General features: G+C 39.4%; 1 protein-coding gene across 6 annotated transcripts in view; it reads right to left on the reverse strand.

Annotated features, from left to right (window-relative positions):
* The window catches only part of PHLDB2 (pleckstrin homology like domain family B member 2), a 129,081-nt gene that overhangs the window by 39,090 nt on the left and 66,224 nt on the right, over positions 1 to 23,767 (reverse strand). For 5 of the 6 annotated variants that reach the window (XM_082654340.1, XM_082654339.1, XM_082654337.1 and 2 more), the window contains 3 exons: positions 15,114 to 15,257; positions 13,969 to 14,106; positions 2,002 to 2,130 (listed from right to left, as the gene is read on the reverse strand). In XM_082654340.1, coding sequence (XP_082510466.1) covers positions 2,002 to 2,130; positions 13,969 to 14,106; positions 15,114 to 15,257 — 411 coding nt within the window. The remainder of the gene's footprint in view (positions 1 to 2,001; positions 2,131 to 13,968; positions 14,107 to 15,113; positions 15,258 to 23,767) is intronic. The other variant, XM_082654338.1, reaches the window with a different exon arrangement.

The raw sequence follows: 23,767 nt of genomic DNA on the forward strand, positions 1-23,767 counted from the left end.
GAAGTGTTCGAAGTCTGAAGGGAAATGAGTTGTGATAAGACAGGAAGTTCCAGTATGAATGGACTTCTCATGAAATAAGTGAACTTTTTACTGATTAAGCCAAAGGACTGGTGAAGAGTTATTTTGGTCATCATCCTTCCCTGGAAAACAGAATTAGTAGTTCTCTTAGTATCAGGTGAACAGAAGCTAGCACAAACCGGTTTTCTCTCCTAAGGAAAGGGGTTTTATGATAAGAATTTTGCACTCTGCTTGGAAAGGAAGAGGAAGGAGTCTTTGCCTTCAGTTAGTGGAATAGGCTGTCTGTATCATTTCCTTTCCTCGTTTGTAGTCAAAATTCTTGGAACATATACAAATTTATGAGTTATCCTATAGAATCTAACAGATTAAGCAAATTAAGTAATTTGTAACTACTTAATTACAAAATTACAAAATAAGTAATTATTCATATCATGCTGACTCCAGGTTATTAATAGAATATATCAATTTTTATTTGAAGCAATATTTATGAAGAATACAAACAATAACTGGATAACTAAAGGAAGGGAAGAACAAAATACACAACCATGCTTCTGACTACATAAAGCATTATGGTGACTATGTAAAATCTTTAGCAATAAGGCAAGTTGAAAAACAGTAAACAAATATAAAAAAATCAGTTTCCCAATCTCTTTTGTGAACTGGCATAAACACAAAAAATTTACAAGCTAAAATAATTTTACAAATACTATTCTTTTTCCAATCATTTTTTATCTTAAGACTTTCAGAGCCTTGGGACACTGAGGGACAGGAAGTTTTATCTTCTTATAGCAAATTAAGCTGTACACAATAAAATGAGTAAAGGGGAAGAAACATCTTTGAAACTTTTTTTGATCCAACCTTGTAAAAAATTAAAAATATTAGAACCGTTACACTGTAGTGTCACCTGTCGGTACTGGGTACTCTTTATTCAACCTGTACAATACACTGAAAAGTTTCAACTGTAATTTTTCATAACCTAGTGATACTCAGAGATATCAAACATATTTGTATTCAAGGTCATCTTAAACATTTTCAGGGGTGTGCTATCTTAACTGACTTTTTCCCAGTTGCCCAAGAAGGTACAGACATAGCAATATGAATAAAACTAGTCTTCTTTCCTACTCATGTGGAAGCATAAGTTGCTATTGACTTAGGACTAATTACTATTAGGCTCCTTTAGAGGTCCAAGACTGTTAACGACTGCCTCTCCAGAGTCACAGTCTATTTGGGCTGCTGTTTAGAGCAAATAATACAGCTGTCAAGTGGCTATGAAATATCAAGTGGCCTTGCTAGTGTCTGCAAAACTTTCCACCTAGGAAGATAAGTATCGAGGTCGTTTCAACACTGCCAACATTAAAGATCGAAGAATAACCTGATAAAGTTCAACTAGAAGATCTACGCTTCACGAAGTTTTAAAAAATATGAAGCTTGTGTGAGAAAATGTTGAATGCCCTGCATCTTGGGTCTTGTTTGATTGCTGTGATCATGCTAATGAGTTCAAGGTCACTAAGAAGAAGAAAGGAAAAGAAAAACAAAATGATGAGTGGTGGTGGGGAGCAAATCAGAGAATAGAAAAATTTGTGGACAGGAGTATACAAACAAGAGGAGGAAAAAAAAGAAACATTCGAGGGCAAACAGGACTCAAGATGCAGCAGAGAACAGGATGCAGGGAAAGACATCAGCCGATTTAAACGCTACAGTCTTGCTGGTTACATGTCAGTAATAGCTCTCTTTTGTTACAAAAAAGGACTTGGGAAATGTTTTCGCATTATTAATGAGGCAAAGGATTCCAACAAGGAATTTTTCAACTGATTAGCATGGAATATATATGGTCAGCATGCATATTTCTATTTAAAACGTATCTAATGACCAGAATTTATGCAAATTTATGCTATGTGAAGGAGGAAGTCATAGGTAAGTGGAACTTAATTGAAAAAAACAAAAAAACAGAAAACAACTAGCACATTCCTGTTTGCTACTGACCCTCTTCAGTTGTTGTTGCAACTGTTCCCTCATGGACTCAGGACAATTGTCCAGCTGGGTCTTCTGCTCGGAGTAAAGCTCCTGAAGCCTCTCTAGTTTTTCCCTTTCAGCATCAAGCTTTACCTTCTCCTGAAGTTCAGAAATCAGAAAATAGAAGAATAGCGATTACCTTCACACCCCAAGCAGTCGTTAGTGAACATTTCCCAAGGATAACACAAACAAGCAAGCACACACAAACTCCAGACATCCTATGAATGTAGAAACATATCTTGTTAGTGACTAGGATAAGGGGGTATAAGCGGAAGTAAGGACAAGGGGCCCCGTTTCTACATTCTCCAAACCCAGTCCACTCCATCGGGTATTGGCAACGACCCCTGTCCTTCCTTCCTCCCTTCCTTCCTGCCACCACGTTACAAAAGCAGGGGAAGCCACCGTCATATTGGTCAATGGTCAACAAAGAACAAAAGAAATGCCAACTGAATTCCTAAGATAGCCCTGCAAAGAGTCGCTCGGCAGGGAACCAGACAAAGGATGGCGGGCGTTTACCTCAAGCACTGTCAGAGTCCAGTTTGCTGAAGGCATGTGTTAAGGAAGCCTTGGCAATTATTGAAATTTTGTTCTCAGGTTAGAGGCACATTAGGTGCACAAGTTGATATCCTGGTCATGTGGAACAGTTCTAGCTCTTTGGCAAACTTCAGAGCTTAAGCAATTAGAAAATCTGCTGCCCGGGAGAGCGTCTAATTCAGACACCGAGAGAGCTAGTAAAAATGCAAGACTGACAAAGCAGCAAGAGGAAGGCATATTAGACAGCTCAGATGCACCAAAGGTGTGATATTTACTGTGGAGATAAGGACTTTCCTACAATGACTGACATAAAAAATAACTGAAACATGGACCATGGAAAAAAAGAAAGGGTCAGAGAATGGAGGAAAGGAGACAATAACACTAAATCCCTCCCAAGTCACACACTCCAAAGTGACCCTGGACATTCTCCAGGGTATAACAGGCAAATACTATAATACAGTATCACACGGTCTTCCAAGGACACCTCTTAAACCGAGAAACAAAACTTCAATGCGTTTAGTGCCAGTTTTCCCATCTTATGTTCCCCTTACAATACTCTGAACCCTTGAAGTAAATTTCAGACCTAATTCTCTCCTTGTGTAACACTCTCAACCTAAACTAAAGCACTTTAGTGGAATGGAAGCACCACCACCCTTTGACCCCTTCAATAAGCAAAATATTTACCATCACCTGACTTTCTTATGTTCACTATTGATTTGGTAGAAATAAAACTGGCTTCTAAGCATATCACAGAAAAAATTTTTTAAAGGATGAAGATTTGAAGTAGCCCTATAAATTTATACTACTCTCATTTCTTCATCCAAATGGTCATGATTTCCTATGTAAACATATACATAGATTCTTTATAAAAGATGTTCGAGTTTAAGTCTAAAATTATATGACATCAATACTTACACAAGTACACTTGAATCTCCACTTTTGGCTTACATTTTAAAATGTCAAGGGCATTTTAGAAATGTATATTTTGATTTAGAAGCACTTTTTTTTTTCTCAAAATGATTACATCTAGAAGTGAGAAAACTGAGAATCCTACTCCATATATCAACCTAAAAATGATTCTACATCTTAGAATTTAGCAGACGGTAACAAAAGTTTCCTAAAAGGGAATTCCCTGGTGGTCCAGCGGTTACAGCTTGGCGATTTCACTGCCAAAGGCCCAGGTTCAATCCCTGGTCAGGGAATTAGGATCCCACAAGCTATGTGGCCGAACAAAAAAAAAAAAAGGAAAGAAAGAAAGTTTCCTCAGTCTTACTGTGAAGTGTGCTCACTGTGCACAGCTGCTGTGTAGGAGTGAGAAAAAGTGATGGCATCATTCACAGAATAAAGGATTCTCAAGTGTTACCTCACAGTAAAATTGAATATACTAGTGCCAGTTAGATTTAGTCTTTAGCTTCAGAATTAATAATTTTTTTCCCTTAATAAAACCAACAATACAGAACACCTGTTGTCTTTGGCTAAGAAAATGTGTTATTTCCCTTGCATGCAGATCTAAGGTTGCCCTATTACACAGCAAAAGAATTTTGTCCACAAAGAGTTCTATTTCTAGGTGTTGTATCACCAGAATTTGCGGCCATTCTAGTTTCAAACAGAAAGTTAAATAAATAAGAAAACTATTCATTCCAATCAAATAGCAAAGATGCAAAGCCTTAAAATTTAAAATAATATTTTATAGAAAACACTGGTACAATATTTAATAATATGGAAAGGCACTGGCCTAAAACACAGGTCTCAACTCCGAAGAAATAACCAAACTATTCCTCTGATGCTCTCAATTTTTAAATTGCTAATAATAAGCACAAATAGACAACTAATAAAAAGTACCTTACGTTTACATAGTGCCTTCCTTCTGAGGTGCTCAAAACGTTTTGCAATTCCATACAAGGGGGCAGTTAGAACCATTATGCAAGCAGACACCATCAGGACCTTCTGCAGCTTCTCTGTGGTTTATCCGTAATTCTTTGACCACTACCTGGGTCTCAGAGTGACAGCTCAGTGGGGCCGAAGCTAGGGCAAAGGAAGTGAGGGGAAGGATGAAAGAGGGACTAGTGGCAGATGGGCCCGGCCATATACCACATGGGGCCACAGACGTGATATCACTCCTACAAGAGCCAAAAGTAGACCACCTCTGAGCCAGAAAGAAATTAATATACCTCTCTTCTATTTACTGTCCAGGAAGTTTTCAAAGAAAAATTAGCTCTAGGCAAGCAGCTAATTAGAGCTGAAAATATCACCTTCTACAGCGAAGGTAAAATAGTTGGACAAATTAGATGACGTTCCAGGGTTCAGGGATTCTAGCTTTTTACATGTAAAATATGAACACTGGGTGTTATTCTCTTCCCCCCAGATTTAAATTAAAGTCACCTATTCTAACTACTATAGGCATAGCAATATTTTCCAAACATCACATTGGGAGACAGCACAACATTTTTTTCTTAGGATTCATAAATTTGGTTTCAGGAAATAAATGAATGAAAATGCATTTTTAATATATTTAACAAATTTAACTTTGTGGAAAGAATAAGATTATAAGGAATCGGAACACTCCAGGAAGGTCCAGATGTAAAGGGTGTATTTATAAAACAAAGACCAGAACGTGACTTCCCTAGAAACATAGACACCTCCAACATTCTCGAATTGACTTGTCCTCTCTTGATGGGCCAGCAAAAATCCAGTTGGGTCACAAGTTCATTGTAAGATTCTGTCTATTTTGCATATTTAAGACTGAGGTTTCTGGGAATTCCCTGGCGGTCCAGTGGTTAGGACTCCACACTTTCACTGCTGAGGAGGGTTCAATCCCTGGTCGGGGAACTAAGACCCTGCAAACTATGCAGTGTGGTCAAAAAAGAAAAGAAAAGACTGATGTTCCTAAAGTGTATATAACGCCAAAGGTAAATTTTTCACCAGCAAATGAAAGTAAAAAGCAGTATATAAAATTGGGCCTACATCTACTTCCATGGTGAGTTGTTCATTCACTCAATGAATAAATATTTATAAGGGGAATAGAGACAGGGAAACGAGGTAACTTGATCACCGTCCTCATGAAGTGGTTCTTAGCCCTGACCACATTAGAATAAGCTGGGTGAGCTCTTAAATATACTATTTCCCAGGCCTCCACTTAGAAATCTAGGGGGTATAAGGCTAGGGAACAAGCTTTTTAAAAATCTCTCCAGGTGTTCTCATATGCAATCAGAATCACTGATTTAGCCACCCAGAATAATGCGAGAGGCAAAGGCAAAATTAATTACAATTTGATTTTTGTAATGAAGACATAGGACATTAATACAGAATCTACCGAAACTTGAAGACATTTGGCCTTAGCACCTTTCCTTCATAGTATAAAAGTCCTCTCTTACAGGTAACACCCCAAATGTAAAATTTTTACTTTTAGATTAAATGCCTCAAGTAAACCAAAAGAAAAAAAGAACTGTGAGATTCCAATATCCGATATGCTTTCAGAGAGGAATGATTCATTTCACTTTCACAGGCAGAACGACTTGCTTCTAATCATACAAATGATCAGGAGTGGTTATAAATTTACCCTAAATAATTTGAACATGTACACAAGAATTGCCAATAATCTTGAATAAACTTAATAATCTAAGGCTTTCTCAGGACCACTGATTTCGCCAGATCCGTGGTTAAAAGACAATAATAAATTTTCTCTTTTTTTTTTTGAAGAATGCTCCTTTATTCATCTTATGAAGTCTATATAATTTTTTTAACATCTTTATTGGGGTATAATTGCTTTACAATGGTGTGTTAGTTTCTGCTTTATAACAAAGTGAATCAGTTATACATATACATATGTTCCCATATCTCTTCCCTCTTGCGTCTCCCTCCCTCCCACCCTCCCTATCCCACCCCTCCAGGCGGTCACAAAGCTCCGAGCTGATCTCCCTGTGCTATGCGGCTGCTTCCCACCAGCTATCTACCCTGTGTTTGGTAGTGTATATATATGTCCATGCCTCTCTCTCGCCCTGTCACAGCTCACCCTTCCCCCTCCCCATATCCCCAAGTCCGTTCTCTAGTAGGTCTGTGTCTTTATTTCTGTCTTACCCCTAGGCTCTTCATGACTTTTTTTTTCTTAAATTCCATATATATGCGTTACCATACGGTATTTGTCTTTCTCTTTCTGACTTACTTCACTCTGTATGACAGACTCTAGGTCTATCCACCTCATTACAAATAGCTCAATTTTGTTTCTTTCTATGGCTGAGTAATATAATAATAAATTTTCTTTAAGTTGTATTCTCAAAGGAACGAACTGAAATTTAACTTGCTGGCTCTATCTGAATTCCAATACTACATGAAAAATTTCTGAATACCTATAAAAAATAATTTTACCACATTTAACTAATATTTGGTAAGCAGATGGTTCAAGGTTACCCTGAAAAGATGCCTACTTCATTTGTCTATAGGGTTGCCAGATAAAATAGAGGATACACAGTTAAACGTGAATTTAAGATGGACAACAAATGATTTTTTAAATGTAAGTATGTCTTAAATAATGCATGGGACATAATTATACCAAAAAATTATTCTCTTTATTTGAAATTTAAATTTAACCAAGCATCCTATACATTTTTTCCTAATTTGGCAGCCTTATTAGCTTGATAAAGATTTTCTTAAAAATTAAGATTCATCTTTGTAATTTCCAAACTGTTCAGCATAGACTCCAGCACGCACTAGGTACTCAGGCCATGTTTATTGAAACACTGGGTCAAGTTTGGAATCGATGCAGTGATATGTTAAAATTCATAGTACCTAAGCCATCATTTTTAAGGGTAGCCCATCCAAAGTCCTCTCCATACACCCTGAGAGTCCCCTTCCTTCCAGTTCCTGAGCCCTGTGGGGTGGTTTGAGAGGCAGGCATCCTCAGAGGTTCAACATTAGGCAATTGTTTTAGACCCAAAATCACTTATCTGAAATTCTTAAGGCCAGATGTGTTCTAGATTTCAGAATATTCTGCATTTGATAGAGGTAACACAGTTCATATAGCATATACCGTATGGCATTTCCACTGAGGTCTGGGGCAAAACCCTGTAATCAAACATGTTTCTGTGTCTGCATCTACTTATGAATATTCATATTGAGTGTGAATATCAGTCCAAGTCAGGTTTTGAAACCAACTAAGTTTTGGTGCCAACCTTATGAAAAGTTTTTTTCCTCTACAAAAGTTTTCAGAATTGCAGAGGAAAGATTACGGACCTGTGTCCCCAGACGGTTATTGCTGAAAACCCATTCTCTGCCTGCCTCTAAAGAGGCACATTTTTATGTTACTTTCCTAGGCTTTTTTTTACCGTTGGCTTTGACTTTTTAATTGCACAGTTGATGGATGTTTAGTGTAGAAAACATTGGAAAATCAGAACACTAAGGATTTACATAATCAAACAACCACCAGAAAAAAATCACACTAATCAGGAATCCTGTTGATTTAATCCCCAAATCCCATGATATATTTCCACTTCCTCTAACCAGGGAGCTAACTTTGAAATGTAAGAAAGAGGCACGGGAAGGGCTGGGTCTCTTCTGAACACTGCCTGTGACTTGGCAAAGACTCTGCGCTCAAGAGGCATTAACACTTTGCTGAGGAATTCTGGGCAGGCTCTGTGTCTTCCCCTGGCTCTGAAGGAAAGATGGGGAGGAAGTAACAGGTACTCTGGCAAGATAATGATGGAGAATACAATTTAACCACTTAAGACACAAAGCTATATGCTTATTACAGAAAAATTAGTCAACTAATTCAAGATTTCACCCAGGAACGTGTTGCATGGCGTAGACTGATTTAAACTTCAGCTCACACCTTTAAGTGTGTTTAGCTATAAAAGTGTGCAGACCAGTATAGCTTACAAAATATCACAACCTATCTGTGTGAGGACAGATCCTTAAACAGAAGGATGGTTTGAGCTTTGTGATCACCGTCTAGGTGATGGAAAGACTCTTCAACAATACTAGGTAAGCAGAGCCTTTCCTTAACCATTTTATTTAATTTCAGTACAGCTAACTTTTCATTGTCATATGCTAAGGAGCAGGAATGAGACAGATAATCCAAAAATAGAGGAACTGAAAAACTATTTTTAGTTCTGAATTTTTTATGTAGTCAGAAATAGACAAAGACAGAAGGAAAATGTACATAAACAAATGCAGGAACACTTTCATACTTTTCAGCAGTCGCCCCAAATCAGGCTTTGCCTTGGAGAGGGGAAGTGCAGGGGGAGGGAAGCCGCTTCCAGCTTTTGCCCAAACTGAGCTTCATGGTTCTGGTGGCTTCCCCACCTCCAGTCACCAAGCCCACCAACCTAATACAGTCTACCAGCACAGAGGTTAACAAGTCTCTCTCCTTTCTCTTGCCCTAAGAAAACACTATGGATTATTGCTTACTGCTTCAAATAAACATCCCCTCTGGGTTTATGTTCGAGTCTGATACTTTTTTTTTTTTGCGGTACGCGGGCCTCTCACTGTTGTGGCCTCTCCCGTTGCCGAGTACAGGCTCCGGACGCACAGGCTCAGCGGCCATGGCTCACGGGCCCAGCCGCTCCGCGGCACGTGGGATATTCCCGGACCGGGGCACGAACCCGCGTCCCCTGCATCGGCAGGCGGACTCTCAACCACTGTGCCACCAGGGAAGCCCCCGTGATACTTCTATTTGTTTAGGGTTTATAAGTTCATAGAGATTCTATTTGTGATGTGGCTACCGTCTGAGAACACAACAGGCAGGTGGCATTTAGCTCAGAGCCGCATGGAAACAGGTGCACTGATGTTCCTGACAGTGGTCCCCATAAGGACGGTGAAAGGTCAGCCCAGGGAGCCACTGCAAAAATGTTCAACAAATACACAATTAAATACACTGTCTATATTTTATATTGTATATGTAATTATGTCTACAGTTTATATTTTATATGGTAGCATACAATAAATAGTGGTCACCTATGAAATACATTAATTTATATTAAATATGTAAAATAGAATGATAGCTCCCAAATCAGCTAAATGAAACAATGCTAAAGACTGGTCTTGAGAGCCAAGGAAACAATGTCATTAACTTCACACCAGGATTTGAACTCTGAGGTGTTACTGAACTTTCTTCCTATGGCTCCAGGTCTTGTCTCCAAAAAATGAGGGCCAGACTTACAGGATGTGCTATTGACATCTGAATTGGAGCTTCCCCAACAGGGATATCTTTTCAGGTTTTGGTTTTCTCATTCCACAGTTTATATCTGACAGCAGCAACAGGTGTATGGAAAAGGAAACGAGATCCAAAAGGGCAAAGGCCATTTCCTTCTTCTGTCTTACGCTCTGGCTCGACGGGCAGCGTGATTACAAGCCCCTGGCATGAGCACTTGGACAGACCACCCCAGCTGTCCTGAAACTTGGCTGCACGTAGCTCTCAGGCAGGTGTTTGGCTCAATGTTTCTGTTCAGACCCAGCCAGGACTCACTGTTAGCAGGAGATCCAAGTACAATATTCCCGAAGAACATTGGGCGGTATTCCGGCACCTATTATGAGCTGGATAAACAGTGGATAACAGTGCCTGCCTCTATTTCACAGGCTAGAGAGGGAAATAAATATCTGACAAGCCCAAAACAAACATAAATTATAAAATGTGATTTGTAAAAGGACTGAAAGAACAACCGAGAGAATGTAATCTGAGCTGGAAAGGGCTAGTAGGGTTTTTCTGAAAAACTAACACTGAACTTAAGCGCTGAAAGACAGGCAACCAACCGACAAGGCATGGAATATAGGAAAGGGAATTCCAGGCAGGGCACGCTGGTCTGCCAGGGACCTTGGCAGGGGTAGAGGGTGGGATGGGTCTTTAAACAGACAGAAGGAAGGCTGCCATGAGAGTGGTGTGAAGAGGGGAGAAAGGTGATAGAAAGGGTCAGGACAGGTACGGAGTTTAGATTTATATAAAATACGGGGGAACACAAACCAGAGTGATATGACCTAATTTAAATTTTAAAAGAAAAATCACTCTGGTTGCTGTGAAGCAAACAGACTGAAGGGAAGTAAATGGAAATGGAACTCAAAAGGAAATTTTGATGATTTAGAAGAGAATGCTATTAGGGGAGATGCGGAGAAGTTAGAGTAATTGAAAAATAGCTTTGTAATCAGTTAGAAGTGAGGGTGATAGAGAAAGCAGTATCAAGATCTACTTCCAGGTTTCTGTTTGGACATATAGGTGGATAGAGATGCTATGTCCTGGTGGGAAAACTAGAGGAAGAACAGGATCAGAGGCAGGGGAAGTGTATGGAAGGCCAGGGGAGGGATGGGATCAAGAGTTCGGTTACATCGTGTTCAGCTGGAAATACCTGAGAAATATCTCAGTGGAGATATCAGGTAGGCTACAGGATATGAGTCAGAAGTACAGAATAGGGTTGTGGGCTAAAGACATACATTTGGCAGTCACCAGCATGTACATGTTATTTGAAGCCATGGCTATAAAAGAATGTGAGAACAGAAGAGAAGAGAGATCTCAACAAGAGATGGTAGATGTTAACCAGAAATATTGTGGTGACCATTTCACAATGTATGCAAATATCGAATCGTGTTGTACGCCTGAAACTAATATAATATTATATGTTAATTACACCTCAATTTAAAAAAAAAGTAAATGATTCAAAGCATATATCTTAATTCAGACCAATGAAAGCAAGCAGAACTTTTCTGTGGACTTCTGGGGAAGTCTGAGCTTGCTCCAAAAAAAAAAGAAGAAGGTTCAGATCAGAGACACTGTAACAACTGGCTGGATAGAGGCAGAGGAAGAAGGAACGGGAACTCGGGTGGAAAAGTCAGAGAGATAAGTAAGAGAAAGAGAAGGAGAACCAGAGGAGTGTGGTACACGAAGGCAAAGGGGTGGGGGAGGGGAAGTGTCAAGGAAAAGATTGTCCCTTGTCTTGAATTCTGCTCAGGAGTCTGCTCATAAGAAGGCTGAAAAGCACCCAGTGGGTGGGTTAGGCAGCACCAGGGCTTTTAGTGGTCTTAACAGGAGCAAATCTGATGGAGCAGTGGAACAAGAATGGGAGGAATGGTGAACTAAACAGGAGAACACACAGTATACTGAGAAAACTGTTTGAAAAGCTTGGCTATGCTGAAGAGAAACTAGGTAAGGCAGGTGCTGGAAGGAACTTTATTTTTAAATAATAATAATTTAAAAAAATAATAATATTGGCATACTGACAGTACAGGTCCAGTAAAGAGGGAGAGGCTGGGGGGAGTTCGGAACAGGACTGTAGACCTCTAGATGGTGGGACAGTACCCTGGGCACATCCAAAAGGACTGGTATTTGAGGGGAAGAGAGCCTTCCTTAGTTGTGAATATGAGATGCTCTAATTTCTCAGTGAAGTAGGTGGTGAGATCATCTCAGAGCCAGGGGAATGAAAGTGGACTAGAAGTTTGAACAGAGCGAAGGTATGAAATAGTCGTGCTATAAAACGGTAGAATAACTTCACTTGAGAAACAGAGAGATGTTGCCAAGCAGTAATGGGTCTCTATTTGAGTTTGGTTGTCAAGAATATGCAGTAACATCATCCAGCTCAGTCTGCTTTCACTTCCCTCATTCTCCTCTGGAATCCCTCACCCAAAGCCAGTTTTTGCCATTTTTCATATCATGTGATGACAGACAATAATCCCACCTTCCGAGACCAACTAATCCCCTAACAGCTGCATGAGCTGATTCTATACTTCAAGCTCCCAGCGTCCTCTCTCCTATGCACAGCCTCTATCAAGCCACCAAAACAATAATAGGAAGGATGGAAGTAGCCTCCTCCTTGCTTGTTTCCACTCATGTTCCTGGAGTTCTGACTCTACCTTACTTAGGTCTGGAGAATATAACACAACTGTGCCTGGGAAGTGAGATTTAGCATTGACTCAACTTGCTTCACTTTTGTGTAGAATATGATGCTAATGACAGGTAGACAAATAGAATTTATAGGTCATGTCATATGCGGGCTACACAAAGATAAACAACTACATGGATGGGGAAGGCAGACAGGTTCACAGGGAACCTGAGACCCCATTCCTATGTCCCGCAAGCTTTCCAGTATGACATAAATAGTAAAATACTAGTAAGCACCAAAACAAAAACATCTGATGCCTCCAATGAAAGTTTCTCGCTGTATCAGTGCGGAAACTTTGAAAACCATGATCCTCCTGTACGGCAGAACTAGACAATCAATCCTTCGATGTGGTTTTCAGCTTTTAAAGAAAAATATAGCTATTACCCAAATGGATTCTTTACTATTTCAAAGTCTAGAGCTCGAAGGCACATACATAAAATTTAATATGAAAAAGATGTGCATTTTAATCTTGATAAGCAGGCAACCAAGATATTGACATGTAGCTTTTAATCTGACTTCAATTTCTGACAATATCTTTTTGAGCTCATTCTCTGGCACCAAGATCAAATGCAAACAAAGAGAAGCCTAAAAAGGAAGCCACACTGAGCAGAAGTCCTTTCCACATATTACCACTGGAGTTTACTCAAACTGAATTTCTTTTCTTTTTCTCAGCTTAGTGGAGAACGTGATGAGCAAGAAAGGAATGTGTTCCAGCTCACTAGTTTTTCTTTCTCAAACTGGAATTTTAATTTTTAATTTAGGCTTAGTTCAGTTGTAACTAACTCAGAATTTGAGAGGAGAGTAAGTGAAATATTTTCCACAGAAAACAGACAAGCAGAAAAACAAAAAACCCAACTACCACCCCGAATTCTAAAAACTGCAAGTAATTCTTCATACTCCCTAGGAGGTATCGGCTAACATTCAGGTTGTGGCCCGAAATGTGTAAGCGTTTCAAAAATATTCTTTTCCAAAATAAGTGTCAGCTGTGTTTCACAGTTTTCACTCAGCAGTGTGTGAGGATCCCCTGAAAACTGCCGTGCATTTGTCAAAGAGCAGTGCACTTGCACTGAAGCCAATGGCAAGGCGAGACAGATGAAAAGCATGGTTCCCATTCATCTTTTTAATAAACAGAAAAATGAAAAGAAATGAGGCAACCATATCTGAATATGTTTAAGCCACCCTTACAGGGCAATGCTGGAAAGAAGTTCCAAAGTACTAAAATGATTCTTTAAAAACAAAGCAGAATCAGAAGAGCAGAAAGGCTGATTGGAAAAAAGCAATTCACTCAGCTCAAGCAGAATAAGCTGGCATGAATACTGGCTCAAAAACTAAACAGGCTCTACTATCTTAGCATCAGCTGCTCTGCAACTGACAGTTCTTAATTTGCAACTACTTACCTCATCTTAAGACTTTTTTCCAGTGCCGCTATCTCCAGGAACATGACACACAAATCCAAAACCATGGCAATTCATACAACATTTAAATTCAATCAGATGGAAGCACCATTTTGCCTGTAAAATTTGTATCAAATATAATTTTCTTTTACCTTGGTCTTTTCACCAACAATGTTCTTTTCCAGTTCCGCTATCTTCCGGTTTAGATGATCCAAAATCTCCTTCTCTTTCATAAGTTCAGTTGTTTCTGACTTTTGTTCTCCATCCAAGAGAGCACATTCCATATCCAACTGAGGACACAAAACAAAGCTCAGAGGGGTTTCACCTTCAGAGAAATTTTCAGCTGCCCCCTTTAGAGGTGTATTTTTAACAGCTACAAATTGCAAAAAGTATTACCATTATCAGTCAGATTATGGAGCCCAGAAAACACTCTAGAGAACCCATGTGAGACTCAGGATTCCTATATGAGAAAGTGGAGAGGCCAGAATATATTTGCTAATATATTTGCTAAGAACACAAGTTATCTTCTCATTTAATTTTTCTATGATAACCCCTTTTCTGCTTACTTCTCAAGGATATTTTGCCTATTCGCTTAGATTCAAGCTCAAGTGTGAACCATCTTGGGAGCAGCCACGTCTCTGCTTGTCCCTAGAGCATGGGAAATGAAAATTATACTCAGCCCAGCACGCAAGCGCTGCATTCCTAGCAATGCCAGCAGGAGGGGCTCCCCAGGGTCTGTGCATAAGATGACAGGTGAGCAGTCCCCTTCCACACATGGGCTGACTGCATCATCCGTGAGTACAGACATGCAGATCCTTCTTAGGCAGGGTTAGCTGCTTCTTCTCATTCCATGGAGGTATTAAAAAATTGCCCCTTTCTTTAATTATGTAAATCCCCCCATAGTGCCAAGATGATACCCAACTCATACTTAACATGCTCAGAAAATGTCTGTTGGATTTTAACTTAAACGTCTAAATACATGGTACCTCAGCTGACAGATCTTGAAGCAGCTCAGAAAGCATACGCTAGTTAAGACAAAGTCGGTTATATATGACGCACATTAAAAATGGCTTCATATGTTCATCTCATTGGATGAAAAAAAAAACCCAGAAAGAAACATTAAAAAAAGGCATTTCTACTCCACATACGTACCCATTTTACACAGCTACAAATTGCTCCTGTTGACCTCTATGTATTCTGCCCCCCAAGGCCTGTGCCCTAATAGGCATTGATATAATTAAGCTAAAGGAAAGAAAGAAAAATGAGAGAGGGTAATAAGTGAACTTGTGGTTTATACCTCTCTGGAAGATTCCTCCATCTGGTCATTTATATCTTTGATTTTTTGTTCAAGTTCCTCGAGGTTGTTCAGAATTGCTATCCGGGACTCTTCCATCGCAGTCAACTCCTGAATCCTTTGTTCTTCACTTATACCCTCTGGGGTCTGTGATTAATCAACAAAGAAAAGGGCTAGTCACACTTCAATTCCAGAATTTCCCAGTTAATAGACCAGTCACAAGTCTAGTGTTTCACAGTCTGTGTCTATTCGGATTCTATAATAAAAGCATCCTTGTGATCTTTTTATTTGGAACTCTGCATTTTCCCATAGACCCTCAGTACATAGGGGCTTAGTTTAGCTCCTACAAACCAACTTCAGTGTACAAATTCGTGTCCTTTTAAAGCCGAAATAACTAAGAGGTTATACAGAGGAGGAAGTTGTGGTCCACGGAGATTGTCGGGACTTCTCTCAGGTTATAGACAAAGTTCAGCAGAGCAGAGAACTAGAATCTGGACTAGACTTTCAACAGCCTCCTCAGGGATGTCTCTTGGGCACGCTGCTACCTTCATCATAAGCTCCATACTCTCTCCCGTCTCCAAGTGAGTACATCTCCTACCACAGCCTCTAGGATCCCTGTTGGGTCCCACTGCTAGGGTTATCTGCTAATGAGCAAGCACTCTTATTTATTTCCTTTCCAACACAAGGTGGAGAAGAGGGACATGGCATTTGGCCTCACCTCACTGAAATGTTTCCCAAAGTTAATAACCAGGACAACACAAGGCTTTATTACTTTAGTGACCCCCCCAAATGATTTAAAGCTACACACTTAATATTAATTCATGTTTCAGTTTTTGCACTAGCACACTACTTATCGGTCCTTATCCTACGTAATGATTAAGACACTAACTGGGCCAATGCACTTTTGTGACATGAAATAGGATACTGGCCATTATTCATAAAATTATTTCATGGAAAAACTGAGATCCTTAACAAGGAATGAGAAAGTCAGGAAAGAAATTAAGTGAGAGAGGGCATACTTATACCCCAAACAGAGTGATGACAAATGCCCGGGAAAGAAAGGAACATTTAGATGATACACACAGCCAAAATATGACACCAATTATTCTAAGAAGAGAATACAGTGAATTGAAAACAGCTTCTTCTCTTAAGAATTTCAGGCTAGTTGTTTTGGATATCACCTCGTGGAGACCAGTCTTTCTGTAAGTGAAGGGGCACCCGTATTGGTGTATTATTTATTTAATTTTATCTCTCTTTGAAAAAGAAGTAATTTCTTTACACCAGTAAGTCAATAATTATATAATTTCACAATTGGAAATTGGAAACAGCAGCCTAGTTAAGTAAATTATTGAAGATTACTCATTAACCACTGAAAAGAATATTCAAATTAACTAAAGAAACCATTAACATCTTGTGCTCCTTACTAAGTTCATTTAGTGTTTAATGATCCTAAAAATTACTGTAACACGATAGGCATCATGTTGGGTTCTTTATTCTTTATTCATATTCTTTATTCTTTACCCTACTTCGCTGCTCCTGAAGATTAAACCATTGAGAAGTCAAGTATCTCAGGTTGACTAGAACAAAGGTATGCAGGCCTTCCAAGCCTTGACATTTAGCTTTTGTTTTTTGTTTGTTTGTTTGTTGACATTTAGCTTTTAAATTGTCATCTTAATTCCAATATCCTATGAACTAGTAAAACAACTGCTGACCTTTCTTCACATACAATGAATCTCATTGTCCTAACGCTTGGGTGCCTGTTTTAGGGCATGAGGAATGCCTACAACAGTGAATGGCATTCCTAAATCACTGACAAGTAATCCTAGCAGGAAAGCTTCAAGAAGGCCAGTATCCTGTCCGGTCAAAATTTCATATTAGGTTTCAACTTCCAGCATGGTTTAAAAATATTTCTCTCACTGGTGGAAGCAAAGCATGAAAAGAAAACAAAAACTGAACAATCTGCAAAACTATAAAGATAGATAATAGTGGCAATTATAAGTATCTGCACAGCTCAAAGTTTCTAGAAAATTTATCACAATAGGTATGTTTAATAATAAACAACTTGAGAGTCTGCAGCAATAAATGTTATCTAGGTAATGACTGTTTTTTATTGTTAAGTTGTTTACAAAAAGCAAAATCTTCAAGAGGCATTCTAAACTCTGGTTTGTAATAGACTGGGATGAGGATACTGTAATATCATTTATATCCAAATAAAAAAACCATAGAGAGCCAAGGGTGTAGTAGCCACTGAATAGCTTTAGTTTATGGTGACAGAGAAAAGTGAAATTTTGATCTATCCGGGTTTTTTTTTTTAATAGTAATGTATAGGGTACTACTAAGAGTGACGTGTTTTAATGAAAGCATATATATGTGCATCCCCAAATATTCTGTCTTTGAGGTAACTTGATACACACACACACAGAAAGGGGAGACAGTAGGGACAAGACAGTTTGCATCAACCTTTTTTCTTATTCTTTGCAGATTTCTTCTTAGAAACCTCTTGCGACCAGAGAAGTTTACGAGTGTGAGGGTTTTCCACTGCAGACAGAATGATTACTCAAGAAGAGAAGAGTGGAAAAGTTTTCATCACAAGGGAAAAAAACATTTTTTGGCAAATACATGAGGTGATGGATGTTAATTAAATTCATTGCAGTAATCATTTTGCAAAATATGTAAGTCAAGTCATTAGGTTGTACCCCTTAAATTTATACACTGCTGTATGTCAATTATATCTCAGTAAAACTGCAAGGGAAAAAAAAAAGAGAAGAGTGAGCTATTCTAGGCTTTCAGCTCAAGTGGTGGTAGACAGGTTCACAAAAGCCAATTAAAATGAGCGTATTTCCAAGGTCATCTACATCTTTAAGTCTTAGGTAAAGCAAAGTCTAGAATGGTAAATCTCAGGCTTCCTAAATATCATTAACATCTTTGTTTCATTAAACCAGCTTAGAGTGCTTTTCACATTTCTCTCTTCTCCATTAATCCTACGAACACTGTACTTTGTTAAGTAACTAATCCAGTGAGCAGATTACTCAAAGAGGAAGAGCATCTAAAACAAATAATCAGGACTTCTTTTTCTTTTTTAAGATTCTTCCGTCTTCTGTCTCGAGGTAACATACGTCTGTCTTCAAAGAGTAATAAATGAAAAACCCATTGCCTCTCAGCTGCACTCTGTCTAAGCTGCCGTGTGGTACCCAGAGGTGCCCTTGATGTTCCCTGTGTCTAAAGGAGGCACAGTCTTCTATTGCATGCCACAGGGGAGCTGCTCCAAGCTTCAAAGGCCTCCTATTTCACAAAAGCATACTGGAGCAATGAAAAACATCTGTCATGATCCGCTCATTTACACCCAACAGCTTTCTTGTCAAAGCCCTCTTCAGGAGGAAACCTATTTCCCAAAAGTTAGATCTTAGAGCACACAGCTCACCACTTCAGCAAAAATCTGGTAGATCTCTGTGAAGGAAGAAAGGGAAAGAATTTAACACAAAAAGGCAGTGCAGGAAGCCCAATAGCTGATGACAACAGCTCAAATGTTCAAATGATGGGTTATTTACTTTGCCTGAAACCAACAACTTTTGATTTCTACCCCAGATCCTAGTTTCTAACAGTTGCAACTTTCTGGCAAGAGGGACAGATGTCCTATCAGAATTACTCTCCCTGGAGAATAAGTAAGGTAAACCTGGTCATTAGAAGAAAGAAGAATTGAACAGTCCAGAGTCCTGATGAATACAATGGGAGAACTCCATAGGTAGATAAGGATTTCTGACTAGGAACATTCAGTCAGAAAGTCCTGTTGCAGCCAAACAAACAAAAATAAAACCAAAGACACAAATCTCCCTGAATAATACGCCCTGTGATAAACTACCTGCAGAATTTAGTATGATAACATCTTTCTCTTAAAGAATCAGTATGTGTCCTCTTATAACAAAAATCTAATTAATGTACCTTTTTAAATTTTTGGCTCTTCAGGCATGACTGCCAAGAAATTTAATGGTCAGGGTTACTTAAATAAATTAATAAATCTAATTTATCTTTCAATAAATAAATTCTTGTGACTATGGTACCTGCTTTTTCTCTTATTTACTATTTTTGGTGTTCAGACTTTATTCTAATAAAATTGATGTCTTTTATTATAAGATCTCTTAAGTCCTTTCTAGAAAACGAGTAGGGGAATAATTTCTTTTTATTTCATAGAAAAAAACTTTCTTAACCTGTGTGAAAAATATAGCACCAAAAGATCTTCCCTGAACTCCTTTTAAGAGATCCTCAAATTTGGAAGACACTTTTAGATCAGCAAACAACTGGAAAACTAAGTAATGATTATGACTACATATAAATGTCCTATACATTGAAAAAAATCATTAATAAAGCCAAGGGGAAGACAAATCATGATAAAAGACTAATTTCCTTACCACAAATAGCTCCTACTACTGAATAAAAACAAGACAAAACATTTTTTAAAAATGGGTGAAGAGGAAGACAAGGAAGATCAAGATGGCAGAGCAGGAGGACGCCGAGCTCACCTCCCTGACGAGCACATCAAGAATACTTCTAGTGGGAAGACGTGGAGTTCGCATCTCCCCACAACTAAGGCGCCTGCCAGTTGCTGGTGGAGGACCTCAATGCCCAAGGTGATGGGAGGAACACCTGAGCAACTGGGTAGGACATGGGGGGAGTGAGGGGGGAGGAGAAGTGGAGGCTGGACATGACCGGTGCCCCTGAGGGGTGGCTGGGAGCGGGGACAGGTTCCCACTCCTGGAGGGACCCTCAGGGGCTTGGAGGACCAGGGGGAGCACACCTAGCGTTTCCCCAGCCCAGTCGGGCCCCAGGAAGCCTGCGGGGCTCTCGGGCCAGGTCCTCCACCTTCTGAGGCCCCCTCCGGGCTGCGTTGGTCCTAGTGGGGTAGGAGGGAAGTGGGGGGAGAAGAGGAGAGGTGGATGGGAGGGGGCCTCAGGGATCAGAGGACCAGGGGAGGCACACAAGGCATTTCCCCCACCCTCTCAGCCTCAGGAAGCCTGTTGGCCTCCCAGTCCTGGTCCTCTATTCTCTGAGGCCCCCTCCAGCCTTGTGGGCCCTAGGAGGGAGGGAGGAGGAGAGGCAGTCGGGGAGGGGCCCTCTGGGATCAGGAGGATCAGGGGAGGCACGGAGAGCATTTCCCCCACCCCCTCAGCCTCAGGAAGCCAGTTGGGGTTCCAGGTCTGGTCCCCTGCCTTCTGGGGCCCCCTCCTGCCGTGTGACTCCTAGGAGCATAGGAGGGAGAGGGAGAAGAAGAGAGGCCAATGGGAGGGGCCCTCCGGGATCGGAGGATGAGGGGGGAATGTGCCTAGTGTTACCCCTGCCTACTCGGGCCCAGTGAGCCTGCTGTGGTCCTGGACCTGGTCTTACAACCTCCAAGGCCAGAGGCACTCCTGGGCCCCTCCTGCTGAGCCTAAGCCCCACCCCTCCCCAGGGCCTTTTTGGGCCCTGTGGGTCTTAAGCATATGCCCCGCCCACTGCCTAAACCTCGACCCCCACAGCTAAGGCCTTTTCCGGCTTTTTTTTTTTCTCCTCTTTTTTACTATTGTGCTCTGTTTTACATTCAGTTTGTTTTTTCATCTATATTTTTATTTTTTCATTCTTCCTAACATATTTGTTACTTTTCTAATCTTATTTTACTTTTTATTCTTTGTTATTGTTCTCCTCCTTTTTTTCCTTGTTCTTTTTTTCTTCCTGCCCCACACAGTTTGTGGGATCTTGGTTCATGAGCTGGGGGTAGGGCCAGAGCTCCAGCAGTGGGAGCACCAAGTACAAACCACTGGACTAACAGAGAACCTCAGACCCCAGGGTATATTCATCTGAGTGAGGTCTCCCAGAGGTCCTCATCTTGGCACCAAGTCCCAGTTCTACCTAACAGCCTACAAACTCAGTGCTGGAAGCCTCAGGCCAAACAACCAGTAAGACAGGAACACAATCCTATCCCTCAAAAAAAAAAAAAAAATGAGACGACAAAAAAAATATGTCACAGATGAAGGAGCAAAGTAAAAACCTAAAAGACCAAATAAATGAAGAGAAAATAGGCAACCTATCTGAAAAAGAATTCAGAGTAATGATAGTAAAGATGATCCAGAATCTCAGAAATAGAATGGAGGCATGGATTGAGAAAATATAAGAAATGTTTCACAAAGATCTAGAAGAAATAAAGAGCAAACAAAGAGTGATGAACAATACAATAACTGAAATGAAAAATACACTAGAAGGAATCAATAACAGAATAACTGAGGCAGAAAAACGAATAAGTGAGCTGGAAGACAGAATGGTGGAAATAACTGCCAAGGAACAGAATAAGGAAGAATGAAAAGAATTTAAGACAATCTCAGAGACCTCTGGGACAACACTAAATGCGCCAACATTCGAATTATAGGGTCCCAGAAGAAGAAGAGAAAAAGAAAGGGTCTGAGAAAATATTTGAAGAGATTACAGTGGAAAACTTCCCTAACATGGGAAAGGAAATAGTCAATCAAGTCTAGGAACCACAGAGAGTCCCATATAGGATAAACCCTAGGAGAAATACATCAAGACACATATTAATCAAACAAAAAAAAATTAAACTCAAAGAAAAAATATGAAAAGCATCAAGGGAAAAGCAAAAAATAACATATAAAGGAATCCTCATGAGATTATCAGCTGATTTTTCAGCAGAAACTCTGCAGGCCAGAAGGAAGTGGCAGGATATACTTTAAGTGATGAAAGAGAAAAACCTACAAATGACTCTACCCAGCAAAGATCTCATTCAGATTCAATGGAGAAATCAAAAGCTTTTCAGACAAGCAAAAGCTAAGAGAATTCAGCACCACAAAATCAGCTTTACACCAAATGCTAAAGGAACTTCTCTAGGCAGGAAACACAAGAGAAGAAAAAGACCCACAAAAATAAACCCAAAACAATTAAGAAAATGGTAATAGGAACATACTCTCGATAATAACCTTGAATGTAAATGGATTAAATGCTCCAAACAAAAGACACAGACTGGATGAATGGATACAAAAACAAGACCCATATATATGCTGTCTACAAGAGACCCACTTCAGACCTAGGGACACTTATAGACTGAAAGTGAGGGGATGGTAAAAGATATTCCATGAAAATGGAAATCAAAAGAAAGCTGGAGTAGCAATTCTCATATCAGACAAAGTAGACTTTAAAATAAATACTATTACAAGAGACAAAGAAGGACACTACTTAATGATCAAGGGATCTATCCAAGAAGAAGACATAACAATTATATATATTTATGTACCCAACATAGGAGCACCTCAATACATAAGGCAAATACTAACAGCCATAAAAGGAGAAATCGACAGTAACACAATAATAGTAGGGGACTTTAATACCTCACTTACACCAATGGACAGATCATCCAAACAGAAAATGAATAAGGAAATACAAGCTTTAAAGACACAATAGACCAGATAGATTTAATCGATATTTATAGGACACTCCATCCAAAAACAACAGAATACACTTTCTTCTCAAATGCACATGGAACATACTCAAGGATAGATCACATCTTGGGTCACAAATCAAGCCTCGGAAAATTTAAGAAAATTGAAATCATATCAAGCATCTTTTCTGACCACAATGCTATGAGATTGGAAATCAATTACAGGAAAAAAACTGTAAAAAACACAAATACATGGAGGCTAACAGTGTGCTACTAAATAACCAAGAGATCACTGAAGAAATCAAAGAAGACATTAAAAAATACATAGAAACAAATGACAACAAAAACATGATGACCCAAAACCTATGTGACGCAGCAAAAGCAGTTCTAAGAGGGAAGTTTATAGCCATTCAATCTCACCTTAAGAAGCAAGAAAAATCTCAAATAAACAATCTAACCTTACACCTAAAGCAACTAGAGAAAGAAGAACAAAGAAAACCCAAAGTCAGTAGAAGGCAAGAAATCATAAAGATCAAAACAGAAATAAATGAAATAGAAACAAAGAAAACAAAAGCAAAGATCAATAAAACTAAAAGTTGGTTCTTTGAGAAGATAAACAAAATTGATAAACCTTTAGCCAGACACATCAAGAAAAAAAGGGAGAGGACTCAAATCAATAAAATTAGAAATGAAAAGGGAGAAATCACAACTGACACTGCAGAAATACAAAGGATTACAAGAGACTACTACAAACAACTCTATGCCAATAAAATGGACAACCACAAAGAAAAGGTCAAACTCTTGGAAAGGTACAATTTTCGAAGACAGAACCTGGAAGAATTAGAAAATATAAACAGACCTATCACAAGTAATGAAATTGCAACTGTAACTAAAAATCTCCCAACAAACAAAAGTCCAGGACCAGATAGCTTCACAGGCAAATTCCATCACACATTTAGAGAAGAGCTAACACCTATCCTTCTCAAACTCTTCCAAAAAATTGCTGAGGGAGGAACACTCCCAAATTCGTTTTATGAGGCCACCATCACTCGTACCAAAACTAGACAAAGGTATCACACAAAAAGAAAATTACAGACCAATATCACTGATGAACATAGATGCAAAAATCCTGAACAAAATACTACCAAACAGAATCCAACAACACATTGAAAGGATCATACACCATGATCAAGTGGGATTTATCCCAGGAATGCAAGGATTCTTCAATATACACAAATCAATC

This window comes from Grampus griseus (assembly GCF_964374135.1).
Source record: "Grampus griseus genome assembly, chromosome: 5".
Lineage (NCBI taxonomy): Eukaryota > Metazoa > Chordata > Mammalia > Artiodactyla > Delphinidae > Grampus > Grampus griseus.